The 20,676-nt window shown below is 38.4% G+C and overlaps 1 protein-coding gene across 1 annotated transcript in view; it reads right to left on the reverse strand.

The window, feature by feature from the left end:
- Window positions 1-4,603: 4,603 nt before the first annotated feature.
- LOC112960503 (serine/threonine-protein kinase 32B-like) overlaps window positions 4,604-20,676 on the reverse strand; it is a 30,027-nt gene continuing 13,954 nt past the window's right edge. Inside the window, exon 7 of the mRNA XM_026054823.1 lies at window positions 4,604-4,742. Within this exon, the coding sequence (XP_025910608.1) occupies window positions 4,604-4,742 (139 nt within the window). The remainder of the gene's footprint in view (window positions 4,743-20,676) is intronic.

The following is a 20,676-nucleotide window of genomic DNA, read 5'->3' on the forward strand; positions in this document are numbered from 1 at the left end:
GACAGTTAGTAATTAAACACTTTCAGTACTGTGCCAATATTTAATACACAATGTAGAAGGAGCAAGCTGAACAGAAGGTAAATCTGGCAGAGTTTGACATGGAATGGTACTGTGGGAATGCGCATGTGTGATCAGAAATGTAACACTGGGAAGCAAGTGGCATTGCAATGAAAATTTGTAGCAGCAAACTGCTTTTCCAGCTGTGTGAACAACCAGCTAGACAGACTTCCTTCTCTTTTCTCCATTTGGAACAGAAATAAGACAAAATATTTTACCCTTGAAATGACTTGAAGAAACCAGATGAGACTTTGGGAGTTGAGATCACTAGCTGCTTTTGTAAGGCAATAAAGCTGTATGGAATAAATGAGTCCCAAGGAGCTTCTTTTGGTTTTATTACTGCCTCACATTGTTTTTTGCCTCCATCTCACTGAGTATTTTGCAAAAAGCGTCCATGGCTTATTTGGGTTGCCTTGCCTGTTTTCCTTTCTGCTCCTTTGTGCTGGAAAAGCAAGGCAGTGCTCATTGCAAGGGTGTGTTGTTGCGTAACTTCTCCAGCCTTTCCCATGTATGGACAGAAACTGTTTAAATGACTCAGTCTTTCGTGTGCTGAAATGATCAGAAATGTTCTCATTTCTTCATAAGTAGTTAAGACTGCATCTCCACCAAATGTCTGTGACGTAACAAGCAGGATTTATCTGACTAAACGTCAGCGTTTAATGCACGTGTCTGCATCTGCTCTGCCCGTGGACCCCTGCTTCCTGCTCCATGGAGGCAAGGCTGCAGTGAGATCCAGCTGCTGACAGAGACAGTCAAGATAGAGCAAGTACACCACATCCTGAAAGCATCTTTTTTTTTTCTCTTTCTCTTTATTTTTGACTCTAGATCTGACTAACTCAGCTGCAGAAGTGTATATTTTGTACATGTCTAAGGCTAAGACAAACCTAAGACAAATCCTATCCAAAGACTTCTCAGGCTTGTTCCCAGACTGTGATTCCTTTTCTTGTATTACTCCTCTAATCCTCAGAAAGCACAAGCTATTACAAAAGGAGCTGAGTTCTTTTACTTCTTCATGGTCTCCTGTGACAGGCCAGTTCATTATATCTAGGTTGGTTAAAAGGAAAGAGGGATTAAAAATTTATTTGGGTTTCCACAGTGTAGCTGAGGGTATTGTTTGAGCTGTGCAATGTGTAGACGAGGATAATTATATGCAGTGTAAAGTTCAGCTTACAGTCAATCAGAGTGCCATGGCCTCTGGATAGATCTGAGCCCTAGTGCCATGATTATTTGTGCAAACAGTAGCAAGTTGTTTGAGAAATGACCACGCAGCAATGAGCATGAAATTAAAGAGTGTCAGAGTGAGCTTGCATTTGTGCACAATACAGGGTGCAAACATTTTTAAGGAGATGCCAGCTATAAAATAACCAGGCTCCTCTCAAAATCAGTGTAGTAGAACATTGGCAGAGATACCCTGCAGCCAGCCAGATCAGACAGTAAATGTTCAGTAAATTCCTGCCCCTAATTAAATTCTATCTGCAGAAAAAAAAAAAAAAAAAAAGACTCAGTCTGCAATACTATCACTGATGAAGTTTTGATAACCTGACTTTGGATCAGATGAATTCTTCCTTTAGAAGAATTTATTTTATTCTATAAACACAGGCTTCTTTATGGCTGTATGTGCAAGTGGTGCAGCCTAATAGGAGGGGTTCTGTAGAGTGAAGGAGTCGGTGATGCAGACCTGACATCTGTTCTAGATGCATTGCAGGAGCTTTCACTACAGACTTGCTCTAATCTGTTTCTGTGATCTAAAGGCCCAAGGATGGAAGGATGGCATTAAGTGTGCTCCTGGAACACATCTTCTGGTTTAGTGTCATCCAAAAAGAATCTGATTTGTGTGCTACAATGTGAACCAAAATGCATTAAAATGGAAAGACTGGGAGATTCACTTCAGGAATGCATTCTCAGTCTTAATATATATGTTAGTGCCAATGCATCCTATATTGTTGACTTTGTACAAGATCACCCATAATAACTCTTGTCACTCAAAACAATCGTAATTACATACAAAAATTAATGTTTATAATTGTCTTCCTTTTTTTGCCAGGTGTTTTTCAAATTGGAAATTTTTGGATAATCTTGACATATTACTGACCTTACTTCTAAAAATTCCATGGCTCTAACCTATATTATCTGATATAGCATGGATCCTGCAAACGCTTACTTATGAAGAGTGCCGTTAACTTCTGTGAGATTACTAAAATAAATTTTTTTTTCATTTTTTTCCGGGATTAAGATCCAGATCAAGATCCAAGATCAAGATGTATTTTAATTAGAACAAAGCAATAGCTCTCAGGTTTGCAGACCAGGACCAGAGGTCCTGGTGGACAACAAATTGAACATGGACCAGCAATGCACCGTCATGGCAAAGAAGGCCAACAGCCTCCTGGGCTGCATCAAGAAAACATTGCCAGCAGGTCAAGGGAGGTGATCCTTCCCCTCTGCTCAGCCCTGGTAAGGCCACGCCTGGAGTGCTGTGTCCAGTTCTGGGCTCCTCAGTACAAGAGAGATATGGAGATATTGGACCGAGTCCAGCAAAGGGCCGCAGAGATGATTAAGGGACTGAAACATCTGTCATAGGAGGAGAGGCCTAGAGAGCTCAGACTGTTCAGCCTGGAGAAGAGAAGGCTCAGGGCAGGTCTTATCAGTATGTATAAATACCTGATGGGAGGAAGTAAAGAAAACTGAGCCAGACTCTTCTCAGTGGTGGCTAGTGACAGCCTGAGAGACAGGGATACAAACTGAAACACAGGAAATCCCAGCTGAACATAAGAAGGGTGGTTGTGAGGGTGACTGAACACTGGAACAGGCTGCCCGGGGAGGTTGTGGAGTCTCCATCCTTGGAAATATTCAAAACTCAACAGGACGTGGTCCTGGGCAGCCTGTTTTAGTGGGCCCTGCTTGAGCAGGGAGGGTTGAACCAAATGATCTCCAAAGGTCCCTTGAAACTCCACCTGTTCTGTGATTCTGAATTTCCAGAAATTGTGTGGAATGTTATCCATGTTGGTCCTTCCCAAGTGAAACCAAAATTAAGCAAGAAAAAGGTCATTATAAGAAGAGATGAGCATGAAGCAGTTTATTCTGGACAATGAAACCTGTCCTCTCAGGACCAGAGAAACACTGCTCCTTTCCTTGATCTTACAATTATTTCAGTCTATGCCCAAATTAAGCAAGTAAATGCACACTGTATTCATGAAAGATGTAAAATCTCTACCTTACTACAGCTGTAAACTGTTCTGCTGTTCATAGGAACACCATATCATTTCATGGAGCTGTAAAAAACTGTGTTTTATGAAAATTTTGTGACAAAAATTACATATAATGTGAAACCAAATTTAAAAATAGATTCAATTACAAAGAACTTTGTTTTGTAAAAGATAAAACAGAAACAATACAGTAAAAATAGAGTATTATAAATAAAATACTTATCACTTCCAAAAGCCTAATTTATTTGTTTTAAAAAGTTGAAAATGAAATTTGCTTATGGATGATAATTTTTAAAAAATAAAAGCACAATAGGACAGAACAAGCATGCATTTATTATCAAAATGTGGATATACAAGTTGTAAAATACCACAAATGCATGGAATTGTGGATGCTACAAAACAAAAAAAAAGGCTTTCATGTCAGTAATGTTTTGGATAAAGTGTGTTGCTTTCTATTCAAGACAGTTCTTATCCAGAATAGATCCATGAAAACAGAGACACATGTAACACCTTCACATTTTATAACATCTAACTATGGATCTGAGCAAATTTCTAATGTTTTTAGCTCTCCTTACTAAGCTGCTTTTCAACTCTGGCTTGGTCAGCCTATTGTTACTAATAAAAAGATCTTTCTTTGTCATAGTTACAATACGCTACTAATATGTCTGATCCTGCATCCACTAAAATCATTAGCAAAACTTTGACTTGGCCAGAGTCACATCTTTTACTACTAAGCAGAATGCATAAAGAACAATGTGAATACATTCACGCTGCAAATTTTCAATGGGTTTCAGGTGGTTAAATGAAATTATTTGGTGTTTGGCCTATTTGACACTACATTCATGTATTTACATCATATACATCCATTATAAACTCAAAAGCAGATGCTCAGAAACTGCTGTGTTTAGCAGTTTCACAAAAATTCCAAATTGGACCATTTTAATTAACAGAGACAGAGAGGAAAACGTAAAGTCTTCAGAATAAAGCTGGCCCCAATATAACTTTGTCTCTTGCAAGTAGCCAGAATCTTGGCAATCTTTGAGAGGCTGCCTAATGAACTGTTTCAAGTTTTGTTCCAGGATTTTGAGAGAAAAGTCAAACTTACATATAAAATTGTACTTCGTCACTGATGGTCATGTTTCCAGTGGCACAGTCAAAAGAAGAGCAGGGTTGTATGTAGAAATGCTCAATTGGTGTGCTCTGTGGGTTTGCGGTCAGCTAGGGATCCTGCTTTTTGAAGGAGTTAGACTTCCTGGGGTCCGAGGGGACAAAGATCAAGGCATGCACGGAGAGGAACTTTCCTCGCCCTCCCAGGTGAGTGTGTGTGATGGAGCCGTATCTCACTAGCTGCTGCAGCCTCTTGTGCAGCCGTGTCCCAATAAATTGTTGTTACGTCCATCTTGAAGTTTTCCATGGCTCTGAAGGGATGCTCTACTGTCCATGCTAGAAGTCTGTCCACTTTGATCCTGCTGTCTTCTTAATCTACCAAAGGTTAATAACATTGATAGAGTTATAGTTATCATGAGCAAATGACTGTATAATAGCTGTTGCCATTGTCTTATGGGTAGCCAAATGCACCTGTATATAAGTAGATCCCTGCACTACTTGATGCCCTCTATTTCTCCTTCTAAATACTGATGAATTCCTCCTTCTAAATATGTGCATTTGGGTTTTGGTTAAAACCTGCTGCCACCAAAGCTTATCATAAATAACCAGCAGAGTAGAGTGCTTTTTTTGTGCTCTTGCACCTCTGTTCGGACTTTAACTCAACAAAATTTCTTGCTCTAGGTTGATCAGCCACACAACAGGAGATAAGCAGCTGTTCCCCTCTGCTATTGTACAAAAGTATTAGTAACCTTCAACAGTGTGAGAAAAAAAAATGAGGTGAAAGTGTGAGTAGAATATTCCTCTTGTTATTGCTTTTAGATGTTGTCAAAGCCTCCTAAGTGGTTTCAGGTAAGAGAAAGAGAAAAAAAAAATCCTACGCTGTTTAGGGACTTTGCAAAACCATCTTCTTTAGATTCTGTTTTCTATAAAATAACAACAACCATAGCAGCATGTGCAATACCCAGCAATCATTTTATCATCAAATTTCTCAGCATTTCTGTTCAACCCTGGTATCAGCTTTGGTGATATTATTATTTGTTGTTTTACTTTTGTTTCCTCCAAACACAAAGACACAATGTAAGTATTTTCATGCAGAGTGGCTAAACTGATGTGAAAGTTATGAGGTAGAGACCAAATTTTTAGAAAACATTAACAGCTGTTTTTTTTGGAGCAATTTTTCTCTGACTGGCTGCCTTCATAAAATGAGAAACAGCTGTTGATGCATTCCCAAAAAAGGCACCAAGGAGTTGGTTTCAGATGTAACTATGGAAGAAGCACTTCATAACAGTGATTATAACTGGTATATATGATATGCTCCAGAAAACCTTCTCAGGTAACATTTAATACATATAAATTACTTAATAATGAAAAAGCATGCAAAAAGGAAATTTAAAAGGTCAGTTAAAAGGCTAAAATACTTGCAGCTGGTGTAAAGACTATGAAGATGCCATACTGAAGACTCAGAAGAAAATTTGAAAGGACATGAAAATTCCATCATAGTTAAATGGAGGAATAAAGGAGAATATTTAAAGTAAAAATAGTGAAGACCCTGTGCAAACAGGTTATGTTTAAAAGACCACAAAAACTGGTAAGTTAAATAAAAAAACTATAAGGTAGACCAAAAGAAAAAAAAAAAGATTTTAGAGGAACAAATTGCTAAAAGTATTAAGCCTAATAATAGTAATTTTTTTCAAGTGCACTAGAAATAGGAAGCCTACAGGTAAGCCTACAGGCTGATGGATGACTGAGACGTTAGAGGAGAGCACGAGAAATATGAGTCCCTAGCTGAGAAGTCAATGAATTATCTACACCAATGCTCATGACAGAGGCACTTAGGGACATTCCTTTCTTTATGAGAAATTCGTCCATCATCTCAAGTCAAACTGTCAGTAGAACAGCTTTAGAACAGATCTTTCAAATGAATGTTGACAAATCACCAGGACAGAGGATTTTCACCCAAGGACTCTAAGAAAATTGAAATATGTAGTTTCTGAACAACAGAATGGAGTGTGTAACTTCTTGTTAAAACTCTCTTGGTACCAAGGAAAGGAAAGTAGCAAAAGTGATGGCTTTTTTTTTTTTTTGGTAGGGGTGTAGGGCTTCAGGGGAGATCCAGGAATCTACCAGAGGAATGTCTGAACCAGACACATTCCAGAACAACATTAGGGTCTGATCTACTGGCCCCTTAGAGATATTTGTAGACATCAAGAGAAGAAGCTACAGTGCTTGGAAACTGATATGCCCTTACATGCTAAATAGTGAGGTGAGATGAATTTTGGCTGTGTGGAGATCTGAGGAATCATTGCATTGATCTAAGACACTCAAGTACCTTCTCCCTGAATTTGTTTAATATTTGTTTGTTCCATCAAATGCTGAAACTGAAAGCACCTACTGTACTTCCAACACTAATGGGGAAATAAGAAGTCTCTCAATAACAGCACCAAGCAGAAAAACACTGAGGTTTTTTGCAGACCATCTCAACTCTTCCAAGACCATTCAAACTGGCACAAAGGCAGCCTGTCAGGAGGACTGAGAAAAGGACGCCAGCAAAGCTCATGCTGAGTTCAAAAAATACCACTGACCAGTCTTGAATTTCTCATTCTCTACAGAGATGATTTCTATTGCTGATTTATTTCCAGAGGGAAAATAACCTTTGGCCTTCTCATTCAGTGCTGAAATACATTATCCTTGGTGGATCAAACAGTGTAAATGTAAGAGCCATTGTACCCATGGTATACCTGGGTATTTAACTGTATTATACTAACTTGTTCTGATGTGATCATTTTGTTTAATTTCAATAAATGACTTCTACATTTTCATGTGAAGGCAACATTCTTCTGAATTTCTGCAGTGCTGCCAATTAAAGTTAAACAACTGACATTTTGCAGTCTGGTAATGGATTCAGGGTTAAATTTGTATCTCTTCCCTACTGGCCAGGGCTATTATTGAAACATAATTAGATTCTGGAGGTTTGGAAGTGCCAAAGAAATACATTGTTTTAGCAGTGCTTCATTGTATTCCGTTTTCACACATTATCTATTTCTGTATCTGGATTCACTAGCCATAATTTACAAACTATCAAAGTAAGCTAGGGGTTATTAACCTGATGGCATAATTGAAATTTAACCATTATTCAACTATATAATAATTTATCAATCACTTTATTCACTATTTGAAATTATGCTAAAGACCTTACTGTTCTTTTATTTTTTATTAAAGGGCATGCTAACACCTACTTGACAGTGTGTCCTAGTGGTTAGAGAACCGGACTAAGAATCAGGAGATACTGATTCTCTTTCCACCTCTGCCATTCAAGAGAAAATTACAGCCCTTTCATGTGCATTAGCTTCCCCAGCTGAAAACTGGAGACAGTGTAGAGGGTTGGAGGTGATAGGAAAGAATACTTATCCAGAAATCTCACATGGTTTGCGGCTAGTCATAAATCTGATCTGGAAAAGCTATGACTAAGAACTAGAAACAAAAAGAAAACTGAAATTGTGTCTGGATTGATGAAACTTTGTGTTCCTGTCAAATCCACACCCACAGGCAATTTTTAGGATAAACTGGTGACAGAGCATGTTGCAGACTTGGACTTGCAGCTCTGGATTAGGAAAAGGAGGCAATGAGCAGTCCAAGGAGCGAGGAATTTGCCAGAAAACGTGAGTCATTCCTTGCAGTTGCCCATCGGATGACGAGGCAGCTGCTCCCAAGAGAGATGGAAGTTGACAGCTTTGTGTCTGTAAGCACTGCTCTGTGCCCCACATGCCTGAATGACATGGGCAATTAGCATCTGGTACCTCTAATGGTTAAAAAAGAAGGTGGCATATATAATCATGAAAAATGTAATTATACCACATATGTAATTATACATATATGCATTATTGCATATATAAAAATACAAAAGCAAAGAGAGCAGATTGGCTAAATACTAGCATGGAAAATATAATGCTGAAGAAAAAGGCTGTTACAAGTATGTCACGCCAGAGTGCAAATCATAAACATTTAATGAAACCCACTGCCAAACCTGGGAACCACCAAGGAAGAGCTGGAAGCTATAGGATTCACCTGCTCAGTTTTTCTGACCAGGTGAAAAAAAATATTGGAAGTTTGTCTTTAGGCTGTTGTCTGGTAGGATATGTCCAACAGAAAAGGAAGAGAAGCTGTAGGTTCAACATGACTGTCATGATTTGATATGATAAAAGCCTAAGGCACAGGAGACACCCAATCATAACAATTTCATTGGTCTCAGAAATATTACTGAGGGATGCATTGCCACTCAAACCACTGCAATTTGAGCTAGAAGTAAAAGAAAAAGATAGTTAGTCTGTATTTCAATCCAGTTTGAAACTGCAGGAGGGCTCAGGTCAAGACCTAAACAAATCTTGCTACTCAACTGTGTGTGAACAAGCAGTCTGTTCAATCAGAAGGTTGGACAGCTGCAAACATGAAATTTAGCTCTTGTTCATCCATTCTTGGGTACTTTGGAGCAAGTTTCCATCAGATGTTCTCAGCTTTTTAAAAACGTGGGTAGCTTGACACAGTTTCTGTGTTCATGGCAAAACAAATGCAGTACAGGCCATTCTGTTCTAAAGATGGCACTACTCCAACAAAACCTTTGTAAGAAATTGCCTTGCAGTGAATGACTTATCCTGCCTTTAAGCTGATGCAGCTGCAGGCTTTGATGACTTTCTAGATAAAGTCCTAGGGAGAATAAAGGCTGAAGAATGGCTCAATGGTGACCTAGCTATTGTGGTTTCAAAACAGGTCACTGTTCCTTTGCTGAATGTTATTAACAAAGGGTAAGTAGTAAAATGGACAACTGTGGATGTAAAAAAGTGAATAAGTGGCTCTAGTGGACACCCATATGGAAGAAAACTTGCAGGGAAAATAGGTTGAAAATGAGTTTGAACAATGTCTATTACATTTACTCCAGGACAGTTCTGCACAAATAGAATAGATAAGTAGTCTCAGGGACAGTTATGCTAAGAATTAAGAGTGATTCTGCTGGCCCAACAAAGAGATAAGCAGAGTTATCCTTTTCTTCACCATCAATCTGCACAATTTTTATAGTGCATGACACAGACCGTTGAGCAACCATCTTAGTGGCAAGGAAGAAAAAGTCTGTACCAACCACTATGGGAGGGTATCAAGAAGAGTGACTGAGCCTTCTGTCATGTCTTGGCCTTCATTAGCAGTCTGGTAAAGAGAATGTGGCTGTGTGAACTATGGAAAGTTTTGAAAGATTCTTATTACCTTGATACCCAGAAATTATAGCAGATTTCCTGCAGTATTGGTCTCTAATACTGGATCTTGAGGCAGATATTTGTAAGTAGAAGTGGATTCAAAGAACAAGGAAAAATTGTTAGTATGGTCCAAAAAAGCCTGTAGCAATATAGAGCAATGGCATCAGGTTTACAAAATGTACCTGACCTGTGTGAGAGTTTTATGGAGGATGTTACACTGCCTGTCACTCTCTGCTTATTTGTTCTGGCCAGGCAGTAGGTCAGTGCCTGATAATGCCTTCATCAACTGATGTACTCACCAGTGGGCCTTGCCAGGCTGCTGGTTTGAAACTGAAGCCTCAGAAGTATGCACTTTTTTCAGACAGTGAGCAACCATTGAGGATGGACTTTTTCCTGACAAAAAGGGAAATCAAGCCAGGCAAAACTGCAGCTCCTCCGAGACTCACATATGGAGCAAGTCCTATAGAATGCTCTTTTTATTACAGAAAATTTACAGATGAGTTTACCAGTGTTGCAAAACCAATGTGGAGGAAATAAAATGGTGACTGGACAGTGGAATTTGATTTAGCATTTTGGGGGGGAGAAGCTGTTACCGTGGCCTATTGATATTTCAAAACCTTTGCAGGTGATAAAAGATGTTTTTGCTTTTGGTTTGGGGAAAAGGTGGGCATAAGAAGTCAAGCTTTTGAAACTGTTGTTTTATTGCAGGAAGAAAAGTTCTAGCAAGGGAAACTTTTGCATCCCTCGAAAGGAGCCCTTAGGAGTAGCTAAATCTATGGAATATTTATCCCTGTTATCCTTCACAGGGGAGGAAGTCTGAGGTCAGAACAGACCAGGCGTGTTTCTACTAGCTTTTTAAATTCATGAATCCTGGGGGACAGCTTGCTAAATAGTTAGGAAAAAAAAAAACTCAGCTGTATGATTTAGCAGTTACACATAAGTGATGCTGATGTCTTGTCCAGATGGCCTTGTTGGAAGGTTAATTACAAACATGTCTGAAACAGGAGAAAAAAAAACCCTGATCTATCAAGGAAATGACTGTGCTAAGAAGTGAAGGTTGCACTTCGACTCCAACTATTTCTCTAAGCATGTATCATTCTGGTTTATCTACTGGAGCACAGATACAGAAGTTACAGGATGGATTTCACAGCAACCAGAAGTATCTTCAAGTCCAAAGATTGTACTGTTAGAATACCAATTGGTAAAGACTCTCTGGACAGACAGACAGACAGACAGAATTGTATAGAGGGTAGTATTCTTTCAAAATATTACACTGAAATTTTTTTCTTCTCAATAGAAATAGTCTAGCAATTAAATATTGCAAAGGAGTAGGAAGAAGCCAGAAAGTGACAGATACAGATATTTTTTGGTCATAGCAAATAGAAGTTTGGAAGTTATGCCATGCAATTAAAAGTGCTGGATATTCTGGAGTTGCAGAAATCCCAGCCAAACCGAAAATATTTTTTACAGAAGGTGGTACGATGCATGCGCTGTGAAGATGGACTCCCTGAAGAATGGTGAGCCCTGCTGTAGCAATCTCTCTCAGGAATACCCACAGAGCTGGGGAAACACAGCATCACCAGCTGAGATAGTGGTTAGCTATACACCACTGAGGCTAGAGTGAGACATCTTGGTGCTGAGGGCAGGCAAGGTCTCACTTTGGTGCCTCATTGCTATTGCCCACTACTTGTTTTTAGTTGCTGTGCTGTGCCTATGCCTTTAAAATATGTACATGTGGTGTGTTTTGTGCCATCATTTCAACACCAATTGTAGGCAATGATTGTAGAAATATTGATAACTGAGCACAATTTCTGGGACAATAAACAGCTTGGCTTGTCATCTGTCTGCCACTGTGGGAAATAAGAATTGAGTTTGATACATAGACACTTGATAATTTTCTGCCTGCATTTTTGAAGGGTTTTCTTGTAAATTGGCACTTGCTGTTTTCTATTTTTGTAAAATTGAAGAAGCTGGCATTATTTTGCAGTTGTAAGAAAGTGTTACTCTTTCTCTTATACCTCTGTTGTTCTGCTTACTAGTTCTCATCTGCCAGCTTTTCATTTAACTACATTTTTAGTAAAGAGGAGGAAAATGAAGAAGAGAGAAGTGAGAAAACCATCCTGATGAAGTTATTTTTCACTGAATAAGCATATTTGTGGAGAGTATTTTTTACTCTCCAAAACATAATAGCCACCAAATATATCAGAAAGCAATGGAAATTCCTGTACCTGCTTTCTTAATAAATAAATAAATAAATAAATAAWTAAAATTGAGCCCATGAATAGATCAGTTAGCTCAGCAAATTTGCTTGTTTTTTATTTCCATCCATAAAGAGGAAAACACTAACTTTTGCCCCATATAAATCTTAAGGAAACCTGCTAACAAAAAAGAGCGAAACTAACATATCCTTGAAATGACATGCTGTTCCTTCTGTAATACATGCCTCTTCTGGAGTGTCCATGTAGGACATCCTGTCGGGGTGAGATGCAGATCCCTTCCTGCCCTTATGCTCAGGTTTGCTTCCCACGGAAACCAGAGTGCAGGGTGAGGAACTGACATAGGATTAGGATGTATGAACAGAGACAGGGCCTGGTCTTCAGTCTCTGGCCAAATTCTTAGAAATTCAGGAGCTGAAAAAACTGCTCTGATTTCACAGCAACATATATCAGAACTGATTGATACAATAACCCTGTGTAATATTAAATTATCTGGTAACCTATACCTCTGTCAAACTATTCATCTACTCTCTGTTCTCCAGTAGCACCCAGGAAGTTTCTCGTGACAGGCAGCAAATAGAGGTCTGCATATGAAAGTAATTTCTGCATTTTAGGCATTGGTTACATTTATACCAGAAGATAAAATCGTGCAGGGATTGTTTCCTGGAAGCTAAGTGGCACAGGGTGGCTTCCACCCATACAGCTAAGCTCTCTAATCTCCAAAACAGTGCTGTTGCATTCCAGCTGCCTATTAGGAATGCTTTTTGGTCTGTGCTAACCAGACCTTCATGCTGTGAAACATGAAGGGAATTGCTTCAGAGAATGTTTTTTGGCCAGGCCAAAAATTTGCCAGGGACCATGCTAACAACTGAAGTTTGCCTATACTCTGCCTTTTTAATATTTAATAGTGTCAGCTTAATCCTTATGCTGCCCTTTATCCATTTGGAGGAGATGTAGGTAGACATGAAAAGCACAGAGAAAGGAAAAAAGAAATACAGAAGAAAGATGTAAAAATAGACATAAAACAACAATGAAGGTGGAAAATGCAGAATAAGAAAAGAAAAGGAAAAAGAAAAAGGAAGTGGAAATGGAAGAAGGAAAGCTAGACATTTGAAAAATGAGAGAGAATCCAGAAGAATGCCAATTGTGGAAATCTAATTAATTAAACTAAGTAATTATAGAGCTAATTAAAACTATCTTGAGAGACAGTTGGGTGTAGCTAATGTGCTTTTTTATTAAAAAAGAAAAACACTTTACACCTAACTGAGGAGCAGTAACCATGGCAGAATTACCTGTGGGCTAGTCTTTTCTTTACCTTGTATACAGAGTTCTCTCACTAGCATTTTCATGAAAACAGGAATTTCTGAAAAGTGCTTGGATTTTCCAAGTGTGTTCAAGTACATGAAGATGGCACAATCTTCTTTTGAGCCAGAGGCATCTTGGGGCAGACAGGAGCAGACTCAACACTCATCTCTGTGTGATGTCAGTGTCGAGCTGGGCAACTCTAGTTTGAAAAACAGAGAGTCTATAGTGTTAGATGCCTTAAGTAATCTCTCCCTTCCCCCACTCTAGAGTTTTTGTAGAGAACCAACATGTACAGAGCAGCTTTGAAGGAAGCGTAATGCGATTGTGTGTTTGTGTAATCACAGGTATGTATTTTGGGGAACCTGTATCCAAGTAACACACCAAATCACTAACAAGAGTGGACTTCACGAGTCTTTAGTTCTTCCTTGATAATGTTCACCCTTATAACTTGTTGTTCTTGGCATCCTGCCCTGATGGCTAGATATGTATAACTCAAATGCACTTGCCCAAAAATACATGTTCAGTGCCATGTGAGATATCCTAGACAATCTGACACCCACCAAGAGCAGCAGACACAGCACTGGACCACAGAAGACCTGTGCCCTTTCGAACTGGCAGCTAGGTGCTTATTTTTAGGCAAATGAACTGAGCCCACAAATTTGGGATGAATTTTATGCCACCTAACTGTAGACAACTAAAAGATTTACAGGCAGGATAAAGGCACTTACACAGAATAATTAGTTCCAGCCTGAGTTATATGAGTCACAGACCAACCTTGGGAGATATCAGTCTCTCCCCACTACTAAAGGAGTTTAGACTAAATAAATAATTTTTAAATCAAGTTAAATGAATCCTAACCTTGTTGCAGCTCTAGAAAAAAAGACAGATACCTATCCTCTCTGAACCACAGAGTCAAGTTCCTTCCTCTCTACAAGCTGTACAAACTCATCACGCACTGTTTAGCAGAGCCAATTTGCTTCTGGATTAGAGCTAATTTACACCCACACTGCTCAGGCATGCAGAAAGTGAATAGTCCCATCAGCCTGGTATGGAGCACAGGCTGATAAACTCTGCCAAGAGCTGTGTAATAAAGTTACAGAGGACCACAGGGACACAGGCAAGCACTTGTTGGTCCTTGTCCATGCAGACATGCCTGTAGCATACAGTCCGGCCCAAGGTCTGCCAGCAACAGGCAGGGCCATAGGGGCCAAAATCCTGAAAAATCCTTTGGCATCTAACTCCCATTTACTTCAGATACCTTTGAAAATCTTGCCTAAGCCCTTTAGAGTGGGAGTTATTCTGTGCCCAACTAACATTTAACTCTGTGTCTTTGATTCCAAATATCTCCTCTTGACACTGCTTCAGCAGAAACAACCATAATCTCCATTCTGTTTTCCTAACATACTGTGACGTATGTGTTTTGATAGCGTAGTAGATGATTACCATGTAATCATTCAAATAACTCTGTTTTAATTCCATTTAAAATTAAATGACTGAGGCACGGACTAAAAGTTATGCTTTATTATAGCTGATTGTGAAAAGTAAAATTCTGGAGGAAGTAGCCCCATGTAGCACAGATGTCTTGTACCATTGACACTCATGACATTTATTCCCACCTTTTCCAAAAATCCTTGGGGAAATATGCTTACACCATGGGTAATTGATTCAGGTTGATGGTTCCTGCTGAGTAATTATGCTCAATAAATGCCTGTGAATACAATTTTCTATCAACCAGCAATTTATAATCAAGCATAATGGGTTCAGGTGCACATACGGAGTGACTGACATGTGAAATACTAGTGTGTGGAACTATGTGGAACTCAAGTGACAAATTATACTGGATGTTGAAACATGTTGGCCTGCAACGTTTTGAGAGCTCAGGTTTACCCTGGGAGTTGATAAAGCAATATAAGAGTCAAGAGATGAAGTAAATAAATGAAAACAGTAAATGATGAGCAACCATTTAAGAAACTGAAACTAAAACAACCGATTAACACTAACATTCAAGCTACACTCAGACTAGAAAAATAGGTGTCTCTTAGAAATGTGTTATTGGCTGTCCAAGGCCAGGTGCATCTTAATATCTGTCTTGTTCAGTTACATTTTTAAATGTGAACTGTTATTCTAGTTTAAATACATCCTGTTGATCCACATGCACAAACAACAGGAAAGCAGCTATGAAATTAATGTATTGGTTACTAGACTTTGTGGGACCACAAGGAGAAAATGTTCCCTCTAGTTTGTCAGAATCTAGTTCATAAGCTACAGGCACCTGCCCGTGAATAAGGATAATTCTCAGCAGTATGGTCCAAAATGCATTCTCAGGGAAGACACACATTTCCTAGCCTGCCTTGTGTGTATATTCTGAAAGAGATAGGTAGTCCCCCTTTTGTAAAACTGTCAGTAGATAGCAGACAGCTCACAGTAGTTGCTTTTACTTATTCTCTTCCTTTACTTTTCATGCAAAAGTTTCAAGGATGAGTAATCCTTTGGGTCATGTCTAAATGAAATATAGTGGAGAAGGACAATTCTTCATCGGCACCTAGAGTTAGGTCTATTTTACTGGAAATATAATCTCAACCACAACTATTTCCACCTTCATCCTGGAGCTCAGCACATGGAAACTTTTATAAAAGAGCTGAAGTAAAGAGGCCTGCTAACAGTCAGCAGTTCACATAAGTGAGCATAAATTTTGATAGTGGACAGAGACCTTAAAGAGAAATAATAATGTGGTGCCTGTGAAATGACTGCCTGCCTTTGCACTGGTGATAATGTACAGTTCCACAGTGCTGTGTCCTGTCAGCAAGTCAGTATATCAGAACGTCATGACAAAGTAGGATTCAAGAAAAAGACAGCCATCCATCACTGAGACATCACTATTTCAACTTCCCTCATTTCTTCTCTTTTCTTTTTATCCCTCTCTCCTGGCCCCTGAGACAAAAAGCCTAGAATGCTTTTTTTTTTTTTTTTTTTGAGATGAATGAGGAAAATCATAGCTGTGACAATGTTTACTTAGCAGCACCCATTTCCATAATGTGGCATCTCTAATCAAAACTGCTGCTCCGTGAGAGCCATACAGGTGACAGTTTATGAATTATGGTACGTAGAAGGCTAATCTGTGCATGATTATTGGGACTTGACAATAAAGATCCTCTGACTGGCCCGAGTGCCTGGGAGCTGGCTAGCCCCTTCTCTCTTTCTCCTGACAACAGGTTTCTGGGAACCAGAATCACTGAGTTTCCAGGCAGCAACTGCATCCTCCACTGAGCTCTCTGCTATCTCTTCTCTCTTCCATATTCTTCATAGCATTCCCCCCACCACAGATTCCTGACTCTCAGAGTGGCTCATTTCTGGCGCCAGCAGAAGCAGTTTAAAAACAAACCAAATGGTGACGAACGTCTCCTACAGCATATCCTCCTTGCTTCCGACACGTCCCAATGTCCAGGACCAGAGATAGTATCGGGACCTCGTGTCTCACAGTCCTTGATGGATCTTTCTCCCATGAATTTTCCTAATCCACTTCTGAATCCATTTGTGCTTTAGCATCCAGAACACCCCTTGGCAATGCGCTGTGTTGCACAAAAAGGCACATTTTTTAAAAAAACCCTGCAGCCTGATAACTTTGTGCCCTTGAGTTATCAGAAAAGGTGAATAACCACTGCTTAGTCATCTTCTCAATAACTTTCATTACACATATAAGCATTTAGCCTATTTTCTTCTTTTCACTTGTCTCTTCTCTGAGTTTAAACAAGTTCAAGTCTATGAAATCCTTCAGAGTAAGCCATGCCATACCTCTGATCAATCCTGTTGTTCTTTTTTGTAACTTTTCCAATTCTACTATATCTTTTTGGAGATAAGGAAGCAGAACTGTACACAGAATTGAAGCTTACAAAAGGAACAAGAAAGAGATTAGTGAAGAGCAGCACAACCACTTGAAATGCTCAAAGAGATGGATTTAAGCTGAATCAAGGTCAGAAGAAGTGTCAAGAAAGGAAAAGGTGTTCCGTAGCCTCATCCAAAAAGTATTCAGACATTATTAGGATTATGATAATAGAAATATCCCAAGAGACATTACAATGACATAAAATACCTATTAAGAAAAGTACATTCAATGAGGTTTACTGCAAATCATTATGAATATTCAATTCCTATCAAAAGGAAATGAAAGGAAGTACTCAGGGACTCTGGATTTGAAAGTGAAAAGAAAATTGAAAGAAAAGGAACTACAAAAGAAGAGAAAATAAATTTGATCTTATAAAAAATGCAGAGAATATTAAATAAATTTTTAGCCTATGATATGGACAAAATCATAAACATCATGTTAAGTATATTAATACCTGTAAATTACCAACCCCCCTCAACTTTTGCTGTTTATTCTGGGTACAGAGAGCCATCCATACACCTAGATCTATTCAGCACCTTTTAAGAAAGGACTAGTTATGGCCAAACATTAGGAATGATAGGAGGAAAAGAGAGGAAAATGTGAAGCAGCCATCCTACTGCCTCAATTTAGGGCTAAATTTTTTAGTGTGATTGCTTCAAACAAATCTTAAGAGAAATAAGGTTTTCTAGTGGCTTAGGAAAGTGGAAGCCTATTGAAATCAATGGGTAGTAGACAGCTAGCTGAGTGTCATAGCAATGTTATTACAGTATATTAGTATTAAGAAAACAACCTCCAAATCTCAAAATCATTAGCAAATTTTTGACAGTTTGCACTACAATTTTTAAAAATATGGCAATTTTGCATGTCACTTCAACCCATTTATTAAACTAGCTCTACATAATTCTAATTCATTTTCATGTACATTTTATATATATATATATACTTGAAATATATATTTTATTTGTCAAAATGTAGCGTAAAATATTTTAATTTAATTAGTGGGCTGGTAATCTTGATGACAAACCTTTAGAATTGTTCAACTGAATCATTATTCTGTCTGAGGAGTAGATACTTCTTGTGTTTTCTCTTCTGTTATTTTCTTACTTTAATCTAAGGACATCTTTTCAGGCAGAGGAAGAGGCTCAGAAACCATGAAGGGCAAAAAATGGTATTCTGCTACAACAAAATATTGCATCTATTTCTTTTATTTTGGGCTATTTCAGGTTTTGGACATCTGCAAATAGATGTAGATGTATGTGGAGATTTATTTAGTGATAATGTCACTAAGATGGCAAGATAATCTGTGCTCAGGTTTTTAATAAAACTATGAAGAAATAGCAGAAGAAACAGCATAAGTTTATCTCTATAAGCTTTCTTTTTCTCCCAAAGAAATTGAAAATATAACCTACAGCTTCTAAATAACATCAACTTCTTGAAAAATCACTGGCAGGGCTATGGTAATATGCACATAGATACTGCAGCACATTAGAGGTAAAAATAAAGCATCTACCTACAGCAATAGATTTAAGGACAAAAAAAGTTCTGATTGTTAGCAAAAAGGGCCAAATGCATCCCTGAAATCAAATCATATTCTCTGAGTAAGTCCATTTGTATAGACTTTTTTAGATCACAGTTTACTTAGTTTATATATTCAAAAGTAAATAAGAGATTTTACTATCACTCTTAAAGAACAAAAGAAAATATTTCCTCCACCGAATTTGAATTTGGATTGCAAAAGACCCTCTTTCCTATGTTATTTTACTTCGGATCAGGGCAGTATGTACCCTTGTCTTAAAAGTAATGGAAGATAAAATCACAGTGGAAAGAAGACATATATCTGTGTCTCAACAGAAGATACTTATGTATCTTAATTTGTAGCTCACATTCAGTGAAATACTGATGTCAATAAAAACAAAGCCTTCCATCTAGTCACTCTGGTATTTGAAGCATCAGGAAAAATAAAATCAGGATAAAATCTACTTTCAGTGTATGGCCTTCATTTTGGATGTTTCATGTTTTCCTGCACAAATTAAGACGAGGGTACAAAGCTACCTCTTACTCCGGAAAAGCTCAGCCATCCCTAAGTGGAGTTGCATGCTAGAGGTATGAGTGTCCACGAGGAAATGACGGGGCTTTGGTGGATGAACGTGATCCCTTTATCGAAGCAATGGGGCATCACAGGAACCACCGTTGACTGAGGTCATAGAAAGACGTTGGAGGATTCAGTGGCCATTTTGCAGACGCAAAAGCAGTATTTCTTCACTTCAGGTCTTGCAGAGTTCCCAGACTGTCTGGGGGCATTAACTGTGGTGAGAACATCCCTAGCTAAACTGAAGCACAGAACTGCACCTGGACTTCTCATCTATACCTGCTATTTTTAGTACTTGGAACAAGGTCTTTCACTAATACAAATCATAAAAAAAAGCTTTTGTTTCATATTCTGGAAATGTCTCTGTTTGATACATTTCTTTTTCTTTTTTTTTTTTTTGTACAAAGAAACTGGAAATAGTTGGTCCTCCCTCTATTCCTAGTCATCTCTCCAATGAATTCTACATATCAACACAACAAATTGTGCAACCAACAGTTTTTAAATAAATATGTATAAATCTAACTTTTGCTACCACTTGCTGATGATCTTCTTTGGCTTCTTGGCCAGGAAGCTCTGTACAGTTAAATCCAATATACAAAAAGAACCCCAAACCCAAAAAACCCCTAACATCACCACTCCAAGACCTCCTTTCCTAGTTCCTAGGAAAACAAAACATATTTGCTCCATTAGTCTGCAGCGTACGTTCATGCTCTCTGACTGTATATGCCATCCTATGTCTTCATAATTCTTCAGATCTTTCATTCAGTCTCATAACTCTTCAGTCCATAGACATCAGTTAAACAATAGTCCAAAAAAATTAATTGCATTCAAGGACAGTATAAGACTTACTGAAAAAAGGACATTGCCTGAATTCCTCTGGTAAAGCCATCTGGGAAGAAAAACAGGCTTTTTAACTGAGCTCACTCATTTGAATGCTGGGCTTAGCTAAAATGGCCTCTGTCTTCCCAGTGCAGTCATCTTGCTTAAAGCATTTCTCCTATAAATACCAGTTTCCAGTTATTTAACTGCAGAAGAAAATAGAAAAGCTAGAATGTGCACATTACATCTTTGCCAGCATTAACTTGCACTGTGAATTTACTTCAGTCTCTTGAATGTTGCATTTTTTTTCAGCCTAGTAAGCCCTTTCTTTAAGTCTTACTTATTTACTTATTTACTTACTTACTTTAAGGCTTACTACTTCCAAAAGTTCCATTTACCTTCCTTTAACTGCAGTTTAAAAGTTCCTCATTGTCTCCAGAGCATCTTGAAAAGAAAATAAATATAGCCTATTTCAAGATTTGTGATATCTGGTACAGGATGAATGATATTGGTGAGAAAGAGAGACAGTCTAGAAGTACCAGCAGGATAAATTCAACAAAAACAGATTCTGCTTTTTATAGCAAATATTTTACTAGTATTGGATTGCAAGATATTGTGGAATCAGATAAATTAATACTGTACCCTAACTATGCCATATTACTACATGCCTCCATGTTGCTTGATTAGAAACACCTGAAAATTTTCCTAAGCTCCTTCTAATTTGGGAATTCTCATCTTTTCACTTGAACGATGG

The sequence above is a fragment of the Apteryx rowi genome, unplaced genomic scaffold, assembly GCF_003343035.1.
Source record: "Apteryx rowi isolate R43461 unplaced genomic scaffold, aptRow1 scaffold_97, whole genome shotgun sequence".
Classification (NCBI taxonomy): Eukaryota; Metazoa; Chordata; class Aves; order Apterygiformes; family Apterygidae; genus Apteryx; species Apteryx rowi.